The 27,347-nt window shown below is 36.7% G+C and overlaps 1 protein-coding gene across 12 annotated transcripts in view; it reads right to left on the reverse strand.

Annotated features, from left to right (window-relative positions):
• The window catches only part of RTTN (rotatin), a 195,732-nt gene that overhangs the window by 144,871 nt on the left and 23,514 nt on the right, over nucleotides 1-27,347 (reverse strand). For all 12 annotated transcript variants that reach the window (XR_004180103.1, XR_004180104.1, XM_031658898.1 and 9 more), the window contains 4 exons: nucleotides 21,813-21,983; nucleotides 13,848-14,060; nucleotides 11,909-12,021; nucleotides 11,052-11,178 (listed from right to left, as the gene is read on the reverse strand). Coding sequence is in view for 10 of the 12 variants with exons in the window: in XM_031658898.1 (XP_031514758.1) it covers nucleotides 11,052-11,178; nucleotides 11,909-12,021; nucleotides 13,848-14,060; nucleotides 21,813-21,983 (624 nt within the window). In the remaining 2 variants the exon portion in view is untranslated. The remainder of the gene's footprint in view (nucleotides 1-11,051; nucleotides 11,179-11,908; nucleotides 12,022-13,847; nucleotides 14,061-21,812; nucleotides 21,984-27,347) is intronic.

A 27,347-nucleotide genomic window follows, 5' to 3' on the forward strand; every position in this document is an offset into this window, starting at 1 on the left:
TTTTGCAAGAACACTGTCAACTAATATAAATTTCCAAATAGTTAACAAGAAAATAAAACATTAAATGAAAGTCCACATTCTATTTTCTCCCCTTTTACAACTAGGATAATAAAGTGAGTTCTAACAAAAAATATTCTCAGTTTAAATTTTTGCAACAAAATGCATGAGACTTGGTTATAAAAACTGTAGTATATTAAAATTTAGAATTTTCTACATTACTAACAAATTCAGTGTATTTTTTAAAAAACAAATTTGGGACTGACACATATATATTTATTTCTGACATTCCTTTTTTCCTATCATTCTATGACAGGAAACATTATCTGGATGTTAATTTTTTAGAACTCCTCTAAAAAATTAACATCCAGATAATTCCTACTTGAAATTCATCATATGCCAAAATGATCATATACATCAATAATTCAATTTACACCAAATCTTTTCCTATCTGCCAAATTTTTATTTCCAATAATTACTTAAAATCTGCCTCAAGAAAGACATCAAATCGTATTCCACCATTTTAAATTTCAGGGCATAATAACTATCCCAAATACAGGTATCTTAGTTTCTTGACCTATTTATCTCAATGATACTCACCTGCCCTATAACTGAGGAACACTTCTCTTTTCACTTGTTCTACCACTAAAATCATAAATGTAGGTTTCTAATCTTCTTACTCAACTTGAAAGATAGTCCTTCTTTGACCTCCAGTCCATAAACCCTTCTACTTTCTTCCCTGTAGTCTTTATGGCCTTTGGTCCTACAGTCTGTCATTTCAACTACTCAGCTCACTTGCACCACAGGCGTTCCCTTCTTCACAATAGCAAGGAAATATCCCAACCCTTGATCGATCCCAATGTTCATGTTCCCAAAAACTATGCCAGCTAGCCAAAAATAAGCATGCAAAGTAGAATAGTCTCCCTGCTAAGATTACAGACACAATCAACTAAGTTCTGTATGCAGCCCCAAAATGCTACTATTTGATATTACCAAGTATCTACTCATATTAGCCATTTCACACAATGAACATCTCACTTTCAATCTCAAAGAAAACAGACTCAATAGAAGGAGGCTCCTGCAACTTCCTGTAATATCTAAGCCCAACTAACCCCAATTAGCCATCATGTTCAAGGTCCCACCGCCTTCAACTCTCAGAGGCACTAGCTTCCTTTAATTAGCTACTTGCTACCCACTATCTTCAATCTTTCCTCCTCTGATTCTTTTTATTATTTCAGCATATACAAATGAAAATACACCTTCATTACCCTTCCAAGCTATGTCACCATTAACTGTCAAATCTCTAAAGGCAATGCAGAAACAAACGTATAACCACAATCTAGAGAATACGAGATCACAAGAAAAAGCCACCATGCCAAAGAAGACCTGAAAATCAAAACTAACAGTATCTGCTAAAATAAACAACATAAGGAAGATTCAATAGCCCTAACACGTGGGAGAATTCTAATACAATAATCTAAACAATATTATCAAGTAAATATGTTTAAAATTCACAACAACACAAAAGAAGAAACCAGAGGACTCGTTCCTGGCCTCGAGCAGCTCTTAGGGAAACGGTGAGTGCAACAGGCATGGAGCAGCCCACTCTTGAAGCGATCCTCTAGGATCCTAGCTATGGGAGACCCCATGACCTGCACAGACCTTTGAGTTGCAAGGGAGAACTGCCCAAAGAGTTGCCAGAGACAGAACCCCAGTCTGCAGAGCCCAGAGGGTCTGGCGCAGTAATGGCTGCACTGGGGCAAGGCCATAGGTGCCCATCACCTAAAGCCTGACATACTCCTCTAGGTGGTTTTAGCCTTAGTTGGCTGCCAGAAGCAGAAAGAGCAGAGCTATCTTTCCCACAAGATTGGACCGACCTGATCTGAATGCCATCCTGTCTGCTGGCCTCTCAAAAGCTAGTCTGTCTTACTAGCTTGCAACACAGCCTCAGCTGCCCTGCCGAAATGCTTGCCAACAGCCACCACCATAGGTCTTTTGCCAACAGCCTCTGCCTTCCTGTCAGAGCGCTTTTGCAGGCACACAGCCACCCACAGCCATCCCCTGCTGGTGCACACTTGCCTGCAGCCTCCCCTGCCGGTGCCGCTCACCATGGTCACCCCAACACAAGTGCACTTTTTCCCAAAGCATCGCCCCACGCCCCCCACCCCGAGCACTTTTTTGGGCAGTCACCATCGGAAAGTTGTTGCCAGCAGACTGGGAACATCTTAGCTCCTCCAGTGCAGCAGGTGTCTGACCTCAAAGGACCAGAAATCAAAGCCACTGGCCTGTTCGGTGCACCCCCAGGGTTAGAGCACACAGCCCAGGGGTGCTGAGCTGAGCTCTGGCCCTGAAAGCACACAGAAACCAAGCCAATTGACTAATCCCAACTTATTCCACAGGAAACCCCTCAACGGCATCAAATAATATAAAAGCAAAAGACCCCATCCAAAGTACAGCAACTTCAAAGATTAAAGGAACATCAGCCCACACAGATGAGAAAAAAATAGTGTAAGAATTCTGGCAATCCTAAAACCCAGAATGTCTTCTTACTTCTATATAACCGCACTAGCTCCCCAACAATCGTTCCTAACCAAACTGAAATGGCTAAAATGACAGAATTGAGAAGCTGGAAGGCAAGGAAGCTCGACAAGATACAGAAGAAGGCTGAAGCCCCACCCAAGGAAACCAGTAAAATGGTGGTTTGATCCATGATCAGATCTGAGACGAACATTTTAAGTAAGAACAAAACTGAACTTCTGGAAACAAAAAATGCACGACAGGAATTTCATAATGCAATTGGAAGCATTAATAACATAACTGAGGAAAAAAATCTCAGAGCTCAAAGAATCATCATAGGCAGACAGAAATAAAAAAGAATTTTAAAATTAAAAAAAAAAAAAACTCCAAGAAATAGGGGATTATGTAAACAAACCGAACCTACCACCCATCAGCATTCCAGAAAGAGAAAGAGAGAGAGCAAGACACTTGGAAAGCATATTTGTGGATATTTTCCACAAAAATGTCTCCAACCTCACTAGGCAGGTCAATAAGCAGATTCAGGAAACTCAGAGAACCCCAGTGAGATACTATTCAAGATGACCACCTGCAAGACGCATAGTCATTAGATTCTCCAAGGTCATCAGGAAAGAAGAAACCTTAAAAGGCATCTAGAAAGAAAAGGCAGGTCACATATAAAAAGAACTCCATCAGGCTAACAGCGGACCTTTCGGCAGAAACCTTACAAGCCAGAAGAGACTGAGGACCTATAATCGGCATGCTTAAAGAAATTCAAACCAAGTATTTCGTATCCAGCCAAGCTAAGCTTCACAAGCAAAGGAAAAACAAAATTCTTTTCAGAGAAGCAAACGCTAAGGGAATTCATTACCATGAGACCTGACTTACTCAATGGAGTGCTAAGAAAGGAAGCAAAAGACCATTATCCGCCTCCACAAAAACACACTAAAATACATCTCCCACTGACACTATGATGCAACGATACAATTAAGTCTACGTAACAACCAGCCAGCAACACGGCGACGGAATCAAATCCTCACGTATCAATACTGACCTTGAATGTAAACAGGCTAAATACCCCACTTAAAAAGCACAGAGTGGCAAGCTGGATAAAGAACCAAGACCCAACCATACGCTGTCAAGAGACCCATCTCACATGCAATGACACCCACAGGCTCAAAGTAATAGAATGGAGATAAAGATCTATCAAGCAAACAGAAAACAAAAAAGAGCAGGGGTTGCTGTTCTTATTTCAGACAAAACAGACTTTAAACCAACAATGATCAAAAAGGATAAAGAAGGGCATCACATAATGATAAAGGGTTCGATTCAACAAGAAAGTTTAACTATCCTAAATATATATGCACCTAACATTGGAGCACCCAGACATAAAACATGTTCTTAGAGACCTACAGAGTTTTAGACAACCACAAAATAATAGTGGGAGACGTCAACACCCCACTGACAGTGTTAGACAAATCACTGAGGCAGAAAACTAACAAAGATAGTTTGGACCTAAACGCAACACCCGACCAAATGGACCTAGGAGACTCTGCAGAGTACTCCACCCAACAAAAGCAAAACACATTTTTCTCATCTGCACACAGCACATACTCTAAGATCAACCACACGCTCAGCTGTAAAGCAATTCTCAACAAATTCAAGAAAACGGAAATCATACCAACCACACTCTCGGGCCACAGTGCAATAAAAACAGAAATTATTACCAAGAAGATCTCTCAAAAAATGATACAATTACAGGGAAATTAAACAACCTGCACCTGAATGACTTTTGAGTAAAGAATGAAATTAAGGCAGGAATCATAAAATTCTTTGAAACTAACAAAAACAGAAACACAACATATCAGTCTTTAGAACACAGCTAAGGTAGTGTTAAGAGGAAACTATATAGTGCTAAATGCCTACATGAAGAAGTTAGAAAGACTGCGAACTAACAACCTGGCACCACACTTAGAGGAACTAGAAAAGCAAGAGCAAACCAACCTGAAAGCTAGCAGAAGAACCAAAATCATGGCTGAACTGAATGAAACTGAGACACAAAAATTCACACAAAAGATCAACAAAACCAAATTTTGGTTTTCCAAAAGAATAAACAAGATTGATATATCACTAGCTAGATTAATAAAGAAAAATCCAAATAAACACAATCAGAAATGACAAAAGTGACATTATCACTGACCCCACAGAAAGACCCTCAGAGACCATTAAGAACAACTCTATGCATACCAAATAGAAAGCCTAGAAGAAATGGATAAATTTCTGGAAATATACAAACTTACAAGATTGAACCAGAAAGAAATTAAAACCATGAATAGAACAGTAATGTGTTCCAAAGTTGAATCAGTAATCCAAAAAAAAAAAGCCTACCAACCAGAAAAAAACCCTGGGCCAGATGAACACACAACCAAATTCTACCAAATATAAAAAGAAGAGCTGGTACCAATTCTACTGAAATTATTCCAAAAAATGAAGAAGGAGTGACTCCTCCCTAACTCATTCTATGAGGCCAGCATCATCCTGATACCAAACCCTAGCAGAGACACAACAAAAAAGGAAAACTTCAGGCCAATATCCCTGATGGACATAAATGTAAAAATTCTCAACAAAATATTGGTATACTGAAACCAGCAGGACAGCAAAAAGGTAATCCACCATGATCAAGTATGCTTTATCCACTGGATGCAAAGTTGATTCAACATATGTAAATCAATAAATGTGATTCATCACATAAACAGAACCAAAAACAAAAACCACATGATCATCTCAATAGAAACAGAAAAGGCTTTTGCTAAAATCCAACATTCCTTCTTGTTAAAAATCCTCATCAAACTAGGCATTGAAGCCTCAAAATAATGAGAGTCATCCATGACAAACCCACAGCCAGTATTATACTGAACAAGCAAAAGCCAGAAGCAGTCCCCTTGAGAACCAGAACAAGACAAATATGCCAATTCTCACCACTTCTATTCAATATACTATTCGGAGGCCTAGCCAGATCAATCAGACAAGAAAAATAAAAGGCATCCAGATAGGAAGAGGAAGTCAAACTATCTCTCTTCACAGATGATTCTATACCTGAAAAAAAAAAAAACCATATTCTCTGCCCCAAGGTTGTTAGAACTGATAAATGACTTCGGTGAAGTTCCAAGATACAAAATCAATGTACAAAAATCAGTAGCATTTCTATACTCTAATAACGTCCAAGCTCAGAGCCAAATCACAATGAGAATTGTAAAACACGGCAGAAAGATATCAGAGATGAAACAAATAAATGGAAAAACATTCTGTGCTCATGAATAGGAAGAATCAATATTGTTAAAATGGCCATACTTCCCAAAGCAATTTACAGATTCAACACTATTCTTATCAAACTATCAATGTCATTCTTCACAGAAATAGAAAAAACTATTCTAAAATTCATATGGAACCAAAAAAAGAGTCCGAACAGCCAAAGCAAACTTAAGCAAAAAGAACAAAGCTGGAGGCATCAGACTGCCTGACTTCAAACTATACTACAAGGCTACAGTAACCAAAACAGTACAAAACTGGTACCAAAACTGGTACAAAAACAGATACACAGACCACTAGAACAGGTTAGAGAACACAAAAATACAGCCACACACCTACAACCATCTGATCTTTGAAAAGACAACAATAACAAACAATGGAGAAATAACTCCCTACTCAGTAAACAGTGCTGGAATAACTGGTTAGGCATATTCAAAAGATTGAAACTGGACCCCCTTCCTTTCACTATATATAAAAATCAACTCGAAATGGATTAAAGACTTAAATGTAAGACTTAAAATCATAAAAACCTAGAAAAATACCTAGGAAATACCATTCTAGACATAGGCCTTGGAAAAAATTTCATGATGAAGTCTCCAAAAAAAGCAATTGTAACAAAAACAGAAATAGATAAGTGGGACCTAATGAAACTAAAAGCTTCTGCACAGTAAAAGAAACCAACAACTAAGTAAAAAGCCTACAGAATGGGAGAAAATATTTGCAAACTATGCATGTGACAAAGGTCTAATATCCAGAATCTACAAGGAATTTAAATCAACAAGTAAAAAACAACCCCATTACGAATGGGCAAAGGACATAAACGGACACTTCTCAAAAGAACACATACACACGGTCAACAAGCACATGAAAAAAATGCTCAGTATCACTAATCATTAGAAAAATTCAAATCAACGCCACAATGAGATATCATCTCACACCAGTCAGAATGGCTATTAAAAAGTGAAAGAATAGCAGGTGTTGGCAAGGTTGGAGAGAAAAGGGAACATAGTACTCCAAGCCCTATACATCGCTTGTGGGAATGTAGATTAATTCAGTCACTGTGAAAAGCAGTTTGGCAATGTCTCAAAGAACTTAAAATAGAACTACCACTTGACTTAGCAATCCCTTACTGGGTATAGACCCAAAAGAATGTAAATTATTCTACCAGAAAGACACATGAACCCAGATATTCACTGCAGCACTATTCACAATAGCAAAGACATGGGATCAACCTAGATGCCCATTAACAGTGGATTGGATAAAGAAAATATGGTACATATACATCATGGAATACTATTCAGCCATAAAAAAGAATAAAATAATGTCTTTTGCAGCAACATGGATGCAGCCAGAGGTCATTATCCTAAGTGAATTAACACAGGAAAACCAAATATGGCATATTCTCACTTAGAAGTGGGAACAAACACTGCATATACACATGGATACAAAGAAGGGAACAAGAGACACTGGGGCCTACTTGACAAGGGAAGGTGGGAAGAGAATGTATTAGTCTATTCTCACACTGCTATAAGGACATATCCGAGACTAGGTAATACATAAGGAAAGAAGTTTAATTGACTCACAGTTCTGCACGGCTGAGGAAGCCTCAGGAAACAATCATGGCAGAAGGTTCCTCCTCACAGGGCGGCAGGGGAGAGACTGAATGCCAGCAGAGGCAAGGCCAGATGCTTATAAAACCATCAGATCTCATAAGAACTCACTCACTGTTAGGAGAACAGGAAGGGGGAACTGCCCCCATGATTCTAATTACCTCCTCCCACTGGGTCCCTCCCACGACACGTGGGGATTATAGAATTACAATTCAAGATGAGATTTGGGTTGGGACACAAAGACAAACCATATCACAGGGTGAGAATCAAAAAACTACCTATTGGGTACTATGCTCGCTACCTGGCTAACAAAATCACTTGTACACCAAACCCCAGCAGCACACAATTTACCCATGTAACAAACCTGCACGTGTACCCCCAACCCTAAAATAAAAGTTGAAAAGAAAAAAAAAAAAAACAGAAACTAATGAAAGATTACATGAAAAAAGAACAAGTCAATTAAAGAAAGCAAAGAAAAGGTATAGACATGAAAAACAGTATAAGTGATAATCAAAACTTGATAAATATATTTTTTAAAAAACTATGACGGGAAATGACTTTGCACCCATTAGGATGGCTACTATTAAAAAAAAAAAAAAAAAAGGCCGGGTGCAGTGGCTCACATTTGTAATCCCAGCACTTTGGGAGGCCGAGGCAGGCAGATCATGAAGTCAAGAGATCAAGACCATCCTAGCTAATATGGTAAAACCCCGTCTCTACTAAAAATACAAAAATTAGCTGGGCATGGTGATGCACACCTGTAGTCCCAGCTACTCGGGAGGCTGAGGCAGGAGAATCACTTGAACCAGGGAGGCGGAGGTCGCAGTGAGCCAAGATCATGCCACTGCACTCCAGCCTGGTGACAGAGCGAAACTCCATCTCAAAAAAAAAAAAAAATCCAGAAAATAAGTATAGCCAAGGATGCAGAGAAACTGGAATCCTTGGACACTGCTGGTGGGAACATAAAATAGTACAGCCACTGTGGACAACAGTATGGCAATTCCTCAAAAATTAAATACAGAATTACCATGTGATCTACCAATTCCACCTGGGTATATACACAATTACAAAAAGATGGAAACAACCCAAATGCCCATCAATGGATGAATGGATAAACAAAATGTAGCATAGGATGAGTGTCCTTATCTGAAGTGCTTGGGACGAGACGTCTTTCAGATTTTGAAATTATTTGGATTTCTTAATATCTGCATTATAATATCCAGTTGAGCATCCCTAATCTGAAAATTCAGAACCGGAAATGCTCCAATGTGCATTTCCTTTAAGTGACATTTCAGCACTCAAAAAGTGTCAGATTGCAGAGCCTTTTGGATTTTGGATTTCCAGAATTGGGGTGTTCAATTATACAGACATTAGATTATTATTTTTAAAAAGGAATGTAATGTTGATATATGTTACAAAATGGATGAGCTTTGAGAACATTATATAAAGTGAAATAAGCCAGTAACAAAAAGACAAACGCTGTATGATTCCACTTATATGAGTTGCCCAGGGACGCCAAATTCATAGAGACAGAAAGTAGAAAGGTGGCTGTCAGGAGCTGGGAGAAGGGGAAAATGAGGAATTACTGTTTAATGACTATAAAGTTTCACTTTGGGAGATGGGTAATGGTGTTGATGGTACAACAATATGAATGTACTTATGCCACTGAATTGTACACTTAAACATAGTTAAAATGGTAAATTTTTTTTCTTTTTTCTTTTTTTTTTTTTTTTTTCCAGAAATGAAGTCTCACCCTGTTGCCTAGGCTGGAGTGCAGTGGCATGATCACAACTTACTGTAACCTCGACCTCCCAGGCTCAAGCAATCCTCCTGCCTCAGCCTCCCAAGTAGTTGGGACTACAGGCACATGCCACCATGCCCAGCTACTTTTTTTTTTTTTTTTGTAGAGATGGGATTTCCCTATGTTGCCTAGGCTGGTCTCAAACTCCTGGGCTCCAGTGATCCTCCTGCCTTGGCCTTCCCAAATGCTGGGATTACTGGCATGAGCCACCACACCTGGCCTAAAATAAATTTTATGTTATATATCTCACCATCAAAAAAAAGGAAATTAGACAAACCTGAGGAAAGAATTAGTGTTCTGAAAGGAAACCACTGAGAAATTCTACCCAAATAAAACCTAAAAAGATATGGAAAATATGAAAGAAGGCTGAAAAGACACAAAGGGTAAACTAAGAAGGTCTAACACAGGTCTAAAAAGAGTTCCACTTGGAGAAAACAGCAAGGATAAAGAGAAAAGCAATATTCAAAATAAGCATGACCAAGAATTATACAGAAGTAAAGGCAGATTGAGTGTTCAAAGCAAAAAGTCCTAAGCAAGATAAATGGAAAATCATGTATGCATGGAGACACATTTTAATGAAACCGCAGGGCACCATAGAAAAGGAAAATATTTTAAAACAAACTAGAGAAAAAAAATTAAAAGAAATTATAATTAACTGATATCACACTTCTCAACAATGATAGAAGCCTAATAAGAATTAAGCAATACTGGCAAAGTACTAATAAAAACTAGCAGTCAACCTGTATTTTATATGCAGTCAAATTACTATTCAAAATAAAGTGAAATCATGACATTTGCAAACATATGTACACAGTCACAGACTGTCACTGAAAATATTGAAAAACTTACTTCAATTAAAAGGAGACTGAACCTAAATATTTATCAATTAATAAAAGGAAGCATATTCAAACTTAATAGCAATTAAGGTGAATGAACTAGGTAAATCTCAAATCCTGCTATATATGCTAATCATGCTGTATATAAAATTCTCCATATTATTTATTAAAGATACAGCTTTATAAATAACGTACACCAACTGGATGGGAAGAAGATACACCAGCTGTGTAAGAGTGGCTAGGCTATGTTGGTGGGAGAAGAGAAAGCAAAGAAGCTTCCTCTATAACTGGTATTTTTCTTTGAATAAAAATGAATCAGAAGTAAAAATGGCAAAATTTTTTATAAATTTTTATAAAATAAATTTATAAATAAATTTTTATAAAATAAATTTATAATAAATTTTTATAAATATACTTATTATAACCAAACAGTACTTACAAGAGTGTTAAATACAAAAGGACACCTTCAAGAGTACATAGGAATACATACACTTTTAAATACTGCCCTATGTACAGTGTTCTTTTCAATATTGAAATATTTAATATTCTATGCCTAAATATTTTATCATTTAAGAAGACAGAAATATAAATGTTTCAAAAGAAAAGAAAAATAAAAAATAACATCAAGAAAACAGAAATAAAACCATAAAATCTAGGCAATAACAACCTACAAGGTTTCCTGGGTGTAGAAATCACTTTTGAATACCTGGAAATCAATTTTCCTTATAACTTTTCCATCACTAATACAGCATAAATGTAATTCTTAATAAAACTTCAAATAAAGCAATTCAAATTGCTGGACTTACTAAGTTAAGAGAAGTAATAGTACAAATTTTCCAGAATTGACTAGTAATTATCATCTATTTTTATGGGATATAGTTCTTATATCTCATACAACAGGTCAAGTAATTTAAGTTTGAAGGCATAACAAGAGAGTCTACTGTTTGTTCTCAAAAACAAAACACACAAAAAACAAAACCTCACCTTCGTGATTTCCAGACAGCAGTGGTAAGTTTCGGCTTTCACTTGTGGCAACGGGTGAGACAACATATGGAGAAGCGCCTTCTGACTTTCTCCTTGTAGTAATGGACTGGCCTGCGCAGATTTCCAGCTGGTGAAAAAGTAAAACCACCAAGACATCTGAGGCAAGTCAGTTACTAAGCAAAAGACTGCAAAGCTAACTGGAAGGGATTTCTTCCTACTCCAATTCCTCAAACTGAGATCTTATTTTAAAAAACTGATATTAGCAAGTACTTACCACCTAAGCCCTTATTTGTTTCAGGGCAGAGGAGATTCTGTTTTTAAGACTATTTTTGAAAACCCAAAATGTCTTTAAAATCCCCTACTCAGTTGATGTTTATCACATCACAGAATTTATTCTTTCCAAAAGCAATAAAGACACTAAGTTCTAAATAGAAATTTGCTGATGTCCTCAAAATAAATTAACCAATACACAGTGTTTTCTAAAAATCCACACAAGAAAAAAGTACAAAGTAATAAAAGTTACAAAACTCTCAAATTATTAATTAAAACTTTAAAGATAAATGAACAATGTGTGTGAATAGTCTGGATGGATACCAAAAACAAATGTATAAAAATCCAAAGATCATTCATTTTGATTGCGGGTATGACATTTTTGAAGTTAATCTTGAAAATAACAGTTAAGTCTCCTAATGCAGCTGTACATATACCCTTTAAAAGTCAGACACGTATAAAAGCAATTAAACTAAAAAATAATAATAACAAAGACATAAGGTCAGCTTCACTTTCACTGTTTCTAAGTTTTCGCACACCCTAAGCGTCCAATAATAATATAATCACATTAAGAAAGAAAATATTACATCTTTGAACAAATGCTGATGATTTCCTTTATTAGGGGGAAATGCTGATGATAGGAAAAGCTACGCAAGGCTTGGTCTGCCAGCTCCACTAATTCTAAGAGATTCTTCTCTCCCTAAAAAAGAAGCAGAATGGAACAATAAATGTCAAGTTCATGTGCAATAAAATTCTCAACAGCTAACTAAGCAGCTTCAAGAAACTAGACCATTCCGAGACCATGAGATTGTTTACATCTGTTTATGTCCACTTGCTCATCAAGCAACCTAAAAATGTCAGCCTAGGTGGAGAAATGTACGAAAATTCCCTAGCTAAATGCTACATGAGACTTTCTATTATTTAACTCTGAGTAAGCTTAAAGTTACAATCAAACTGCCTGGTTCGTTGATTACTTCTTTGTAGCTCTACCTCCCCTAATAAAAGTAGGGCTAATGTATTTATTATAAACCTGCCTCTTGTAACAGCCTGACCACTAGGAACATACAGGACATTCAACACGTGTGATTAACTGACCATGCAAAATGCCACAGAGGCCAGACACAGTGGCTCACACCTATAGTCCCAGCACTTGGGGAGGCCGAGGCGGGCAGATCACTTGAGTCAGATCAGGAGTTCAAGACTAGCCTGGCCAACATGGCGAAACCCCGTCTCTACTAAAAATACAAAAAATCAGCTGGTTGTGGTGGCACGCGCCTGTAATCCCAGCTACTTGGGAGGCTCAGGTGGGAGGCGGAGGTTGCAGTGAGCCAAGACTGCACCACTGCACTCCAGCCTGGGAAACAGAGTGAGACTTCGTCTCAAAAAAAAAAAAAAAAAAAAGCCACAGAAATACTTCAACTTAAAGACACAATTCAAAACAAGAAGCCAGGGGTACTAACATGTGGCAAAAGGAAAAGACAAAAATAAACTATAGCAGTAAATAAGAAAAATTATAAATATCAGGTTCAAGGCCAGGCACAGTGGTTAACACCTTTAATCCTAGAATTTTGGGAGACCAAGGTAGGAGAACGGCTTGAGGCCAGGAGTTCAAGACCAGCCTGGGCAACACAATGAGACCTCATCTCTATAAAACAGTTTAAAAATTAGCCAGGTGTGGTAGCATATGCCTATAGTACTAGCTGCTTGGGAGGCTGAGGCAGATGGATTGCTGGAGCCCAAGAGATCAAGACTGTAGCCTAGGCAACAGAGGAGGCTGTCAAAATAAAAATTTAAAAAATTTCAAAGAAAATAAATAGGTTCAGATACATTCTACTGTAGGCGCCAAAATGAATAAGAATTTTATCCCTAATTCCTCAAGATCTTCAGAATCCATGTCCTTATTTTCAAACAAGAAACAACTATTGTATCTATGTCTGCCTCTAAGAGCCATTAACCCTTTCATTGATAACATACTAATATTCTAACAGTATTTTTAAAAGGGATAAATACTGACACATAATTATTGCTGTAACACTGCCGTAAAGTCATCCTAACACATTATAAACAATGTAGTTCATGACTGTACTTAATATTTTTTAAAAATTAGGCTTTATATATAAGTATCTATAAAATATTAAGGCAAAAACATGTCTACAAGCACTAAAATAGCCCTTATAATTCTAGTTACATCAACTGTCATTCATTTCATATCAGTAAGTCACTTCATAGAGGTACTCAATATTAAACATCAAGACATTTGTAATAACCACTGCTTTTTTGCAAATCACTGATATTAGGAATGTACATCATTAATTAATCTAAAGTCTTTGTTTTACTTCTATACAAATCATATCCTTACTTTAACCTGTTAAATAACAGGTTATTTATAACTGACCCACTCAGGAATAATGTATCCCTCCTGTGACAATTCAATTATATGTCCATCAATTTGAAAAGTATAGATTAAATTTTCTAAATATGTCAAAGGGATTTGAAAGAGATATTAATCAAAATCAAAATTTTTACCTCCTTCTCAATATCAGACAGGAAGTTACAGGTGCATTCAATTGAATAAACAGCCTCTGCAGTTCGTTTATAAATACCGTAGTTTTCAGAATTCAGCTGTTCCAAATAGGCCACAACAGCTTCATGAATATTTGGATATTCCAAAGAAACAGGCATGTCCAAAGAAAGGAGAAATAATGCTGTTGACATAGGCTCTGGTAAAAACTCGCTTGCCTTGATGAATTAAAAAAAAAAAAATTAAAATTTTGTTTAAAAAAAACTTATTTTAGAGAAACATGGTGGGTTATAGTCTTAATCTAACCCAACTTCCTTTTTTTGCAATTCTTTGTCAAAAAACTGAAGCTTTTTCCAAAGAAAATCCCATTTCCCAACACATCATTTACCTCTACCTCTTTGTCTTTGCTCAATACAAAATGTCTGAAGTCCAAATACCAACTCTTCCTCAAAGACCAGGATACTAACTATCTTCTTCCCCAAACCAACTTCTTCTCTCCCTGAGCCCTACACCTTGTATATACCTCTGCTATTGAACTAAGGCATGAGGCCTTTTTCTCTAAGTATTTTCTGTACATGTACACAAATCTCCACAATAACCCATTAAACTGAAGATGTTCAGCCATCCCATAGCTGAACATGACAGAGCTTATTAATGACATATTAATAACATGAAATCAAGTATAGCTACAGATTGATTTGAACAGAAATGGATTTTTTTCTTTGGTTTTGTCTTTTAGAGGGGATAGCGGAAATTCAATATAATATTTTAAATAGTTCTAAAATATTCACAGAAGATAGCCCCTTAATTAGTATAAAATCAATTTGCCCAAATGAAATATTATACACATTATAACCTTAAATCAATAGATTTAAGAACTATGGTTTTTTAAAAAATGGTTCTAGTTTTGTGACAGGATTATAAATATAAATTAAAGAAATAAAAAGGACTAAAAATTCGATGTTCAGAGAAAATCTCTTGACAAGGCTCAGTATTACAGTTGAAATGCTGCCTTTACAAAAGTGGGTTTTGTCGTGATTTATTTCATGGATAACCTATTTCAAGGATAATCATTAACTACCTGAAAGTCTAAAAGCTGAATCAGCTAAACGATAATACCTTTAAATGAATATAGTTGCTAAATGAAGATCAGAAACGACAAAAATCAAAATTTTAGATTACACAGACACGACAAACCTCCAGATTAGTAAAACAGCAGCTATTAGAAAGTAAAGAGAAATTTCATTATTCTGTGAAGAACCATCCTTTTTTGGGGTGGGGGGAGGAGGAAAAAGAGAAATTCAGTTACCTGCTCACCTATGACTCACTCACTCCGTGAATATTAATTGGGCCTTACTGTGTTCCTCTACTATACACCAGGCACCTCTCCAGTCCTGGGAACCCAGCAGAGACCAAAATAAAACCTCCGCCTGCATGAAGCTCACATCCCACTGAAGAAAGTAGAGCGTAAATCAATAAACTTCCTAAGATGTTAGGTGTGGCTAAGAAGTGTTTTAAAACTTCCTAAGATGTTAGGTTTGGCTAAGAGAGGAACAGAGAAGTAATGTGGAGTGGAGGCAGGGAAACGCTACTTCTCCAAAGTAGTAGGGGAAGGCCTCGCTAATAAGGTGACATTTAAGTAGAGCCCCGGAAGGGTCAGGAGCCATGTGACTATCTGAGGGAAAGCATTTATAGAAGAGGGAAGAGCAATTACAAAAGCTATATTTGGTAGCAAGGAAGCCAGTGTAGCTGGTTCTGAGGGATGGAGTCAGAAAGGAGAGGTGGGCCAGATGAGTTAAGGCTTTGGGTCATCAGAAGGACTTGTCCTCTGCTGGAAGCCACTGGAACATTTTAAACAAGTATCAAAATTGGTCTGTAGAGAACAGATGATAATGTGCAAAAGTGGAAGCTAAGAGACAGAGGACTTTACTGCAGCAATCCAGGCATGACAGAATGGTGGGCTTAACTCAGGTATTTCAGATTCTGTATAAGTATTCAAGGGAGAAATGACAAATTTTGCTCAGGGATTATATCTACATATGAGCAAAAGAAAGGAATCAAGGCTGACTCCTAAGGTTTTTGCCTGATCAACGATCAACTTGCACAACGAAGTTGCCATTTACTGAGACAGGCAAGACTATAGGAAGAACATATTTGGAAGGGGAAGCAAAGAATGAAGTTTGGGACATGTTCAGTTGGAGACATTTATTGTCATCCAAGTGAAGACATCAAAAAGGACACTGGGTATAGACAAGTTCAGAGTTCAGGTTATATGTCTGCTCTGGAAGTATAAATTTGGAAGGCATCAACAAACAGATGGCATTTAATAATCACAAATGGGATGTATTTCTTGAGGGCTACAGTCAGTCCCAGGGTTCTACTCCTAAAGAGTTAGGAAGATGAGGAGAAATTAGCAAAGGCGATTTAGTGAGTTGGGTACTGTGCTAAGAGAGTAAATCCTAGTGGATCTAACTCTAAAGGCACCGCATTCTAGTTTAAGAGAGTTCTGACTCTAGTCAGAAAAATAATAGCTGCTGTGAGAATTAAACAAGCATTAAGCAGAGTATATGGCATGTAGCACTCAATAAATATTAATTTCCTGTACTCGCTTCACCACAAAGGAATTCCAACATTTCACCCCACATACTCGTATTTAAACTCTTGCTATCTCAACAACTCAAAGTCTCATACTAATGTCATCGGCTAATCCTTACATGGCCCAATGGACTAATCACAATTTACACCCCCAATCTAAGATAGCTGTACTGCATATATAAGCATTAGTCACATGGCATTGGAACTAAAAGTGAAGATGTTTCAATTTAAATCCATCACCCCATTAGATAAAAAATAATCAGCAACATCATCTCATGTACATTGGGAGGAGGGGCTATAAATGTTTCCTCTAAACCTAGCCACTCAGCAGCCATGGCATAATTCTATGAGTTTGTTAGAAATGCCAGCTCTCAGGCCCTACCCTTTACCTGATGAATCAGAATATGCAAGATGTGATTAAGAATATCTCTAAGTGATCTGTCTGCACATTACCCTTTGAAAAGCACTGCTCTCAGTCACTCAACTGGCTTCACCAGGTCATTAGATCTTTTTATATACCTCCCTGAAAAGCTAAAGACCTTGTGTTAGGCTGGGCGCGGTGGCTCAAGCCTGTAATCCCAGCACTTTGGGAGGCCGAGACAGGCGGATCACAAGGTCAGGAGATCGAGACCATCCTGGCTAACCCAGTGAAACCCCGTCTCTACTAAAAAATACAAAAAACTAGCCGGGTGAGGTGGCGGGTGCCTGTAGTCCCAGCTACTCGGGAGGCTGAGGCAGGAGAATGGCGTTCTTCCTTACCCTCGGTGAGCATCAGTAGCTAAGGAAAAGTAACAGCAGTTCCTAGGATGCTCTGTGCTTCTGCTTCCAGAACAGGGCTACTACTTTTACCTCTTACTTCCCAGATGTTTCCCCAAACGAAATTACCTTCATTTGTTTTACCAACCACAATATTTGTCACAAGATTACCAACGTATCATTTTAACCTATACATGAGCATTCTCCAAAATCATTTAAAATCAACAAATATCAGTTTCAAAACAGGACATTTTGTCAAACTTAGGAAATCTCTACATAGATTCATATTTATTTTCCAACATTCAAATTACCTATTTGGTCAGTGGCAACTCAAAAAAACCACTTTAAAGGCAGAGTCCAAATTCTACTTCAATTGTTAGTGGGCTAGCAACAGACAGAGGGCAGCAGATCCTTACATTTATATAAACCAAAGAAGAAATTTAACAGCAATGAAATAACATTCTTGTTTAGATCTCACTTTACTTAGCCAATTAATCAAAACAAATATAATCATCTAAAAACAAATACCTTAATTACAATCTCCCACAATGATCAAAGTTGTTTTAATAAAGTTCCAAGCTATATATTTAAAATAACTACCAAAAATTAGATATTGATTTGTTTTTAAAAATGGAAACAATACAACAATAACTACCTTTTCTTTAAAAAAAAAAAAAAAAAAAGCATGGAAAATTAACTTTACATTATTCTAGCACTAAGTAAAATTATTGATTTCTATTTTGGTTCCGGTCCAAATAAGCACTTGATGAAAAAATACAACCAAAAATAAACTACATGATGCAACTGATAGGATAAGTTTTCCATCAATACTTCAACCTATAGATAGATTGATCATTTGCAATACTTAATAACAAGCAATTGTAGCACCACTAATTTTTCAGTTATATAATATTAAGGAAGACACCTATATTTTAAATTCAACTCCTGTCTTAAGAGACTGGAATTTTTCCATTCTTAATGCTTATGCCTTGAAAAATTGTTACTCTTCAAAACAAAAAAGGACTGCAGAAACATAATGACTAGTGAATACAAGTTAGAAATTAAAAGTAACACAAGTGATGTTATTTTCCTTAAAGCAAAATACTGTATTTAAAATGTAATTGTTTTCCTGGATCACCTGATAACACATTGTGTATATAAGTGATACTTAGAAAATGGACTTTGGGCCAGGCGCGGTGGCTTACGCCTATAATCCCTGCACTTTGGGAGGCCAAGGCAGGCAGAACACGAGGTCAAGAGATTGAGACCATCCTGGCCAACATGGTGAAACCCCAGCTCTATTAAAAATACAAAAATTAGCTGGGAGTGGTGCAGGGCACCTGCAATCCCAGCTATTCAGGAGGCTGAGGCAGGAGAATCGCTTGAACCCAGGAGGCGGAGGCTGCAGTGAGCGGAGATCACGCCACTGAACTCCAGCCTGGCAACAGAGCGAGACTCTGTCTCAAAAATAAAAGAAAATAGAGTTTGGACTATATGCTCTACAGAATTCTAGGAAACAAAGCCGCAAATGTTTAATAACTAAGGGCAACAAAGAGGCATAAGGAATAGTTTTCTCGTTTTCATAATTTCTCCCACACCTGCATTTTAGTGTGCCACTCCTTTGTCTTTGTAACATGAACACCACAAAATACTGATGTCTGAATGATCTGAGATACTTTTACCACTAACATTCAAATTCAGAGATAACCTCACATTTAAAAATACAGTCAGTCAGAATATTTTAAAGAAATATTTACACATATTAAAATCACCTTTAACAGACTTCATACAATGGAATATTTTGTAATAAAAGTTAAATTAATGCTATAAGCAACAATAGTTATGAACCTCGAAAAGGAGTTGAGAGAGTACCTACTTTATAATTTCATTTAAACAACATTCAAAACAGGCCAACTGATCTACAGTGACTGAAGTCAGAAAGCAGTGTGGCTCAGAGAAAGAGGGAGAGGTAACAGATGGGAAGGGGCCTTTGGAATGCTGGTAACATTCTATTTTCTGTTATGAGGTTGGTCACTTTTTAAAGACAGATACATTCACTTAAGTAGAAAAAGCACAGAACTATGTACTTTTCGGAATGTATATGAAAGTTTTAAAAAAAAAAAAAAGCCTTTACAGATTTAATGTATTTTTCCTGATAGCATTTTAAAAATAATTTAAAAATTTAAGTGTTCTGATTAAACTAACAGTGCACAATTTCAGAAACAGCAATTAGCAAACACACAGAAGAGACACCAGCCTTGGGCACTTTCAAAAAGTGCTTCTTTTTAATAATTTCCCCGCCATATATTCTCACAATTATCTTTTCCATGTACTACTCTTTTTATCCATTCTTTAGCTAAAAACAATAAAACTTGTGAAACTATAATATTTTTAACTTATGCTTATAATAAAACCACATGTTTAAGCATTCAGCCTTTGATCTAGTAATGCCCTTATTAGGAATATGAGAATCCAAAATACGAGTAAACATGTGTAAGTAGCAATTCGACATAGTGTTATTTATCAAAATACCAAAAAAAGAAAAAAAGAAATGTAAAAGCTTAATTTCTGGAGTCCCTGTGGAAATCATAGAACATCTTTCTGGTAAAATATTAGCAGCAGCCATTAAAATTTATGAAGTGTTTAGTTACACAGAAAATGTATATTAGATAATAAGAAATGGTTTTTAAAAAAAAAAAGAATCAACAGGCTGGTACAGTGGCTCACGCCAATACTCCTAGCACTTTGGGAGGCGGAGGTGGGTGGATCACCTGAGGTCAGGAGTTCAAGATCAGCCTGGCCAACATGGCAAAACCCCGTCTCTACTAAAAAAATACAAAAATTAGCCGAGTGTGGTGGCTCACACCTGTAAACCCAGCTACTTGGGAGGCGGAGGAAGGAGAATCACTTAAACCTGGAAGGTGGAGGTTGCAGTGCGCCAAAAAAGTGCCACCGCACCCCAACCTGGGTGACAGAGTGAGACTGTCTCAAAAACAAAAACAAAAACAAAAAATTAAAAATAAATAATTTTTATGGATGCTGTCAATTGGACTTAAAGCAGAAAAGAAAAAAGCCTCAAAACTAACTTGAAATTATGAATGAATTTTTATTCTTCATACATCAAAATGTTTTTTAAATCAACATCTTATTTTCTGAGTAAAAGTTAAAAACTGAAAACACCAAAGAAAAGAAAGGGCTAGGTAAAATAGAAAAGTAGGAAAAAAAAAAAGTACTAGAATAAAGACTAGCACAAAAGAGAGTTTATTGCTATCATGGGCAGAAATGCAGCTTTGTGAAAGACACCTAAAGCAACATGTTAATCAAAAAAACAACTTTCAAAAGACATATTAAGGTATGAAATCATATATTACATAACTCAAACTACAAATATGTTTAGACATAAAACAAGTTACCAAATATTAACTAGGTGAATCAAATAAAAACCAGGATATTTAATCCTACCAAAGATATCTTCTGAAATTCTTTTGATCAGGTGCTAAAATAAAAATATTAAGCAATTAAGTTGCTGGCAGAAAGGAAAGAGAAACACATGTGACCAAAAAAAAAAAAAAAATTCCCTTAAGTTACTAAAATACACCACACACCAGTAATTTACATGAAATACAACAAATACAATAGGAGAGTCCTCAGAAATCAACTTCATCAACACTTAGAAACTAAAGCACTGCTAACACTATTTTTAATAGATAAAACAAGAAAAAGAAAAGGTTCCAGGACATTAAGATATGCTAACTACAAAATAATTTCTGAAGCAGTAATGGAACTATTGTTTGTATTCTACATGTCAAGGAACTTGGGAAATAGTGAATAAGTAGAGAACTCTGACAACATGTACCTAGCTGAAGAGAAGGAAAGGCTACTCTTGATATTAATGGTAAGAACCAAGACACACACTGCAGAGATAAGATCAGTAGGCTTTCAATGCCCTCCAATCAATTAAAAGATACATCAAGTGTACCAATTATATATGTATATATGTATGGAAAAATGTATTCGTATAGAAGACATAATCTCTTCCCTCAAGTGATCCCAAAGTTATTAAAGAAATGAGACCAAATAACATATACATCTATATGTTATTGTTTGACTTATTTGGTTTCATTTCTTTAATAACTTTGGGATCACTTGAGGGAAGAGATTATGTCTTCTATATGAATACATATACATATATGTATATGTACAGATAACAGCAAGTCTTATCTTTTACAAAGCTAAGTTCTATAAGGCCAGGGAATAATTCTAACCTATTCAGTTTTACATCCAGCAAGTAATACTGCTAGCCCACTGTGGGCAATCAATAAATTATTCACTGAATGAACAAGGAATAAACAAACAAATGTACAGACTGCAGTAAAACATATGCAATAAAAACAACAGCAAGATTAAAAAATAATTTCCCATCAAATGTTTTGTCAAAATTGTTCAAAATGTTAGCCATTTCTCAATTTCTACATTTCCCATATAACCTGTTACACTTATTTTGAAAATGGCCTAAAGCACAATACCTTCACACCATGAAAAGAGCAGCAGCAATTTACAACAGAGCATTTATTTAGAATAGTCAGTAAATTCCAAATGAGCGGCATTGCCTGCCTTACCTTTTCAACAGGGAGAAGCGTTTGTAGCAATCGAACTGCAAACAGGGAAATGCTGATAAAGGCCATTCTGTGGTGCACAAGCATCACCTCTGGTTGCTCCAAACTGATACTACTTTTATGGTAGCACATGGTTTCTCCAAGGGCTCCCAACACCAGTAGCAGTTTCTCTTTCTGAAAACATTTACACAACACGAAACAGAAGAAAACAACCAATTTTACGGGCCAGTGTACAAAAGCCATGGAGAACAGATTAAAATGTTATCATTATCATTAAATAGGAAAAGAAACCAAAACAAAATTTATTCCTCTCTCTGAGAATTACCAATACCTGCTGATATAATTTAAAAAGCACAAAAGAATGATCAACAAACCACCTACATTTTAAAAATACAATAATCTGTAAGTATTTAATATGATGAATCTTAACTAACAATGAATAAGCATAAACAATAAAATACAAAAGGTAAATGAACCATAAATTCCTCCTAGTTTCTAGTGCTTAATTGTTCCAATGTGGAACAATTAACGCATAAACCCCTCGTCAAGTATTTCTTATGCTTACTATACGCCTAACACAGTGGCAGGCATAATGGAAAAAAAAAATGCATTAGTACAAGAGACATGATAATCCCTGTCCTCAAACTGATACCAACATTTCTAAAGAAATGAATCAAGGAAAGTCAAATAATTAAAAAGCAATTAAATATCAAATTGTATAAACTCTCTTTAGATAAGGTTTCAAGTGGAAAATGTTATGCCATCATAAATTTAAATAATTTACTACTTCAAGAGAAATCGTATCTTTTAAACTAAAAAGGTATACATTGAATATGAAGAAGAACCTACGCATAATAGACTGACTTGTAAGTCACATCAATATAGACAAAGTATATCCCAGATATACTGATATGCCCCCATAAACTAGCGGGTAAAAGGACACCCTCAGTAAGACAGGAAAAAAAAAAAAAAAACTAAAGTACTTACTTTAATTTTCCATTGAAAACATATGAAAATAAGAATGAGAAATACCTGCAAACTAACAACAAAAATCTAATATACCAGAATTTTTTCAATTCAAGGATGACTATACAGGGAACAACTAAAAGGTATGAGGCCCAAAAATCACAAGCCGTTGGCAAGGATATGGAAAACTTGGAACCCTGGTGCATTGCTGGAGGGAATGTAAAATGGTGCAGCCACTGTGGAAACCATAATGGGCAGTTCCTCAAAAACCACAGAATTATCATATGATCCACTTCTGGGTATATACCCAAAAGAACTGAAAGCAGGGTCTCAAAGAGAGATGTATACACACCCAGGTTAACAGCAGCACCATTCACAACTGCCAAAAGGTGGAAACAATCAAAGTGGCCAATGACCAATAAATGCAGAAACAAAATGTGGTATGTTGTATATACATACAAGAAAAGGAGGCCGGGCACAATGGCTCATGCCTCTAATGTCAGCGCTTTGAGAAGCCGAGGCAGGCACATCACGAGGTCAGGAGTTCAAGACCAGCCTGACCAACATGGTGAAACCCCGTCTCTACCAAAAATACAAAAAGTAGCTGGGCATGGTGGGACGTGCCTGTAATCCCAGCTACTCAGGAGGCTGAGGCAGGAGAATCACTTGAACCCGGGACGCAGAGGTTGCAGTGAGCCAAGATTGTACCACTGTACTCCAGCCTGGGCAACAGAGCAAGACTCCATCTCAAAAAAAAAAAAGAAAAGAAAAGAAAAGAAAAAAAGGGTGTTGAGCATTCAAAAGGAATTAAATTCTGACACATGCTACAACATGGGTAAATCTTTAAAACATGAAATAAAATAAGCCAAATAAGCCAAATACAAAAGTAAAACTACATAACTGAGGCACAATTTATTTTTCAGGGTTACTTGAGGTTTTGTATTTATAGCCATTATGTTTTGTTGCCAATGATGCTTTGAAAACACTATGAGCTATGAACTTGGGATGTCAGTGAGGGCTTTTTTTTTTCTTCCCCAGACTTAGAGTCTCACTGTGTTGCCCAGGCTGGAGGGCAGTGGCGTGATCTTGACTCACTGCAACCTCCGCCTCCCAGGTTCAAGCAATTCTTGTGCCTCAGCCTCCCAGGTAGCTAGGATTACAGGCATGTACCAGCACTCCCGGCTAATTTTTGTATTTTTAGCAGAGGCTGGGTTGTGCCATGTTGGCCAGGCTGGTCTCAAATTCCTGGGCTCAAGAGATCCTCCTGCCTCAGCCTCTCAAAGTGCTGGGATTACAGGCGTGAGCCACTGTGCCTGGCCTCAGTGAGGGCTTTTTGTAGATCTGAATGAACTAAGTTTTAAATTATAAGTAGGATTTGGCCAACCAAATAAAATAACTTTTTTTTTTTTTTTTAATCTGGCAGAGAGTGAGAATGAACCATGAGCCATGACAAAGAGGCGTGGATAGTTCTGATCGGAGATAAAGGATGGGGCTGGTGGTAGATGGAACACAAGCACCTAGAGCATGAAATGTGAGGTGCAGATAGTGGAGAGAGACTGGTGGGATAAATGAGGGTCTGCTGGTAGGCGTTTTTTGACGTGGTGCTGAGTAGTCCTGCCTTTCCTCTGAAGGCATGATAATTAAATGACTTCATAAATAGTGCTTAGTGTCTGATATATAGTAAGTGTTTTATTTAAACTACCTTAGTTTAAGCGTTATTCCTGTATGCTTATCTGTTTTACTAATGTCACATTAAAAGTATCTATCACCCACGGGCATAAAAAGCACTACATCTTATTTGATACCCCAAGTGCCTAGCATATATTAATAATAGGCAATCAGGAAATGTGAGTTAAAATAACTGTCTTTGGAATGGTGGCAGCAGCAGGGAAGGTCTATGTAATTAGAGATCCCATTACCCCCGTTATCAATTCACAATCTGGTCCAAATATCCTTAATGAGCCCTTACTGGATACAAAGCCCTTATCTTTGGTTTCTTTCACAATCCTCTTAGCCCATCCTGAAGTCCTACTAACATTCTAGAATTCTACCAACATGCCTTGATGTTGAAGTTACCAGTTCACAGCAGGTCAGATGGGAATATAGAAGCAGTGAGTCATAAAGATGAAAAGACTGCTTTCCAATGACTGCAATGACAGGAATGACACAGAAGAAATGCGGAAAAGAAACAGAATATAGACCTAAGAGTCTAGGTTATCTGGTAGGAGGTGAAGGCTACTTCCTCCTTGCATGCTGAACCTAACTTAGCATGTAAATAAGGAAAAAACAGACCTGATGTGATGATGGAGGACTAGGGGGAATGACACATGACATACTTTAGGTCAGCATAACTAATTTTGGTGAAAATATTTTTTCTTTTATTTACTTGAAGTAATATAAAAGTATTCAATTAAGGGGGGAAATTGAAATTCCCTTCCATGCTGAGTTACAAAGTTCCAGACACGATTGATGCTACTGACATTAGCACTGTGTGGAAACACCTAGAGATTTGATTATATATCCTCAGGTACTTAATTTCTAAATTGATAGCAACATTTATTATTTTGTTCCTTTAATGACTCAACAAAAATACTGCTTCTGTCTTTCTTTTGAAAATTGGCAAAAGTATGAACATTAAGATATTTTATTTGTTTGCTTCTTTTAAAATATAGCCAAAGAAAAGAGACATTTATTCTTTTTAAATAAGTAAAAGTAAATCAAATATAATTTCAAGTACTTCTGTTTTATTTAGCATTTCTAACATACCAACTGGCACTTGTACAACAGAATTAACCTTTAAAGTAAAAATAATTCATTGAATCATAAAGTACCAGCAGCCAAAAGTTAAAAGTGAATGACTAACTTTTACAGATAAATGTTCTGGCCAAGAAAATTTAAGTTAATTTCAGAAACAACTGATAAAGCATTCCTCACACTTCAAAGGAAAAATTTACTTGTAGAAAACCTTCAATATGTGAAAAATCTCCTAAAAGTACTACAAAATAGTGTGATAACCTTAAGGACTAAAGAAACACCAAGATTCAGAACTATTATCTGAAAACTAAAGACTTGAAAATATACCCATTTTAAAACATGCAATTTGTTTCCCTTTTTAAGAGGCTTGCCGGGTACGGTGGCTCAAGCCTGTAATCCCAGCACTTTGGGAGGCCGAGGTGGGCGGATCACGAGGTCAGGAACTCGAGACCATCCTGGCTAACATGGTGAAACCCCGTCTCTATTAAAAATACAAAAAAATTAGCCGGGCTTGGTGGGCACCTGTAGTCCCAGCTACTCGGGAGTCTGAGGCAGGAGAGAATGGCGTGAACCGGGGAGGCGGAGCTTGCAGTGAGCCCAGATTGCGACATTGCCCTCCATCCTGGGTGACAGAGCGAGACTGCGAGACTGCGTCTCAAAAAAAAAAAAAAAAAAGAGGCTCATGTTATGAAAAAAATACAAGTTTGGGTTTCTTTCTTACATGGGTATTGTTACTATGTAAATATCTGTACTTTATGTTCAGACCTCTATTCACAAGGATTTCAGACAGCCTGTAACAATGTTTTAATTAAATACAGACCGACTTACATCAAAATAGCATAAAAAGAAAAAAACCTGATAACTGTAAGACTCACTATATACTTTTATGAGTAACAAATTTTGATTCTACTGCCCTGACAAGGCAGCAAAAGGGAAGGGAGGGAGGGAGAGGCGAAGGAAGAAAAGGAGAGGAAGGAAGACCGGACATTAGGAATTCACATTAACAGAAGACACAGAATGCCAAATCTTCAAGGAAGGCAAGGTTATCATATGACAATTTCAAAATGAAAGATATAAAATGACAAATGATTTATGATATTTTGAAATGTTAAAAAAGATATGGTTTCCAGTTACATGGAGACATACTCTGGCATTCCATAGATCTCTTAAATATTATGTTGTAATATAACATTCCTAAGGCTACTACTGTACACGTGTTGATTACTCATGCAAAATATTACTTATCAAAACACTTCTTGCAAAAAAATAAAATTTAATGCCATATTTTCTAAAATTATCTACTCTACTGAAATATGAACAGCAAAAACCAAAGTATCCTGATCTCTCCACACTTTGAATGATTATTCTAAAGTTGATCCAGAATTTTCACTCTAGATAAACGTACATTTAAGCCCCTAATAACTCACAGATACACCAGTTGCTAAAATGGCCTAATTTAAAAATTTATGTAAAACTTCCAATTCTGGCCATGAAATAATAACAAGGACTTCTCCTGTCCTTCACCAGAAATCAACTAGAAAGTGGCACAGTAGACAGTGCAGGACTATGATGCCACAGAGAAGGAAAATAAGCAATGACAGTCCTACTATACCTGAAAACAATTACTGTACAGCAAACACAGGCAAGAGAAATCCAAAGAGTCTGACAGTCTCAATGACGTTAGGAGACGAAGATGCTTGTGGAAGCTGACATGGTTAGGAATTGTGGGAGAGCTATGCAAAGAAAGAGTTTCAGAGACCTAAACAAGTTTCCATCTAGTCCATGCTGACATTAGGTGGCTTATATTATAGGTAGATA

Source organism: Papio anubis, chromosome 19 (genome assembly GCF_008728515.1).
Source record: "Papio anubis isolate 15944 chromosome 19, Panubis1.0, whole genome shotgun sequence".
Taxonomy (NCBI): Eukaryota; Metazoa; Chordata; class Mammalia; order Primates; family Cercopithecidae; genus Papio; species Papio anubis.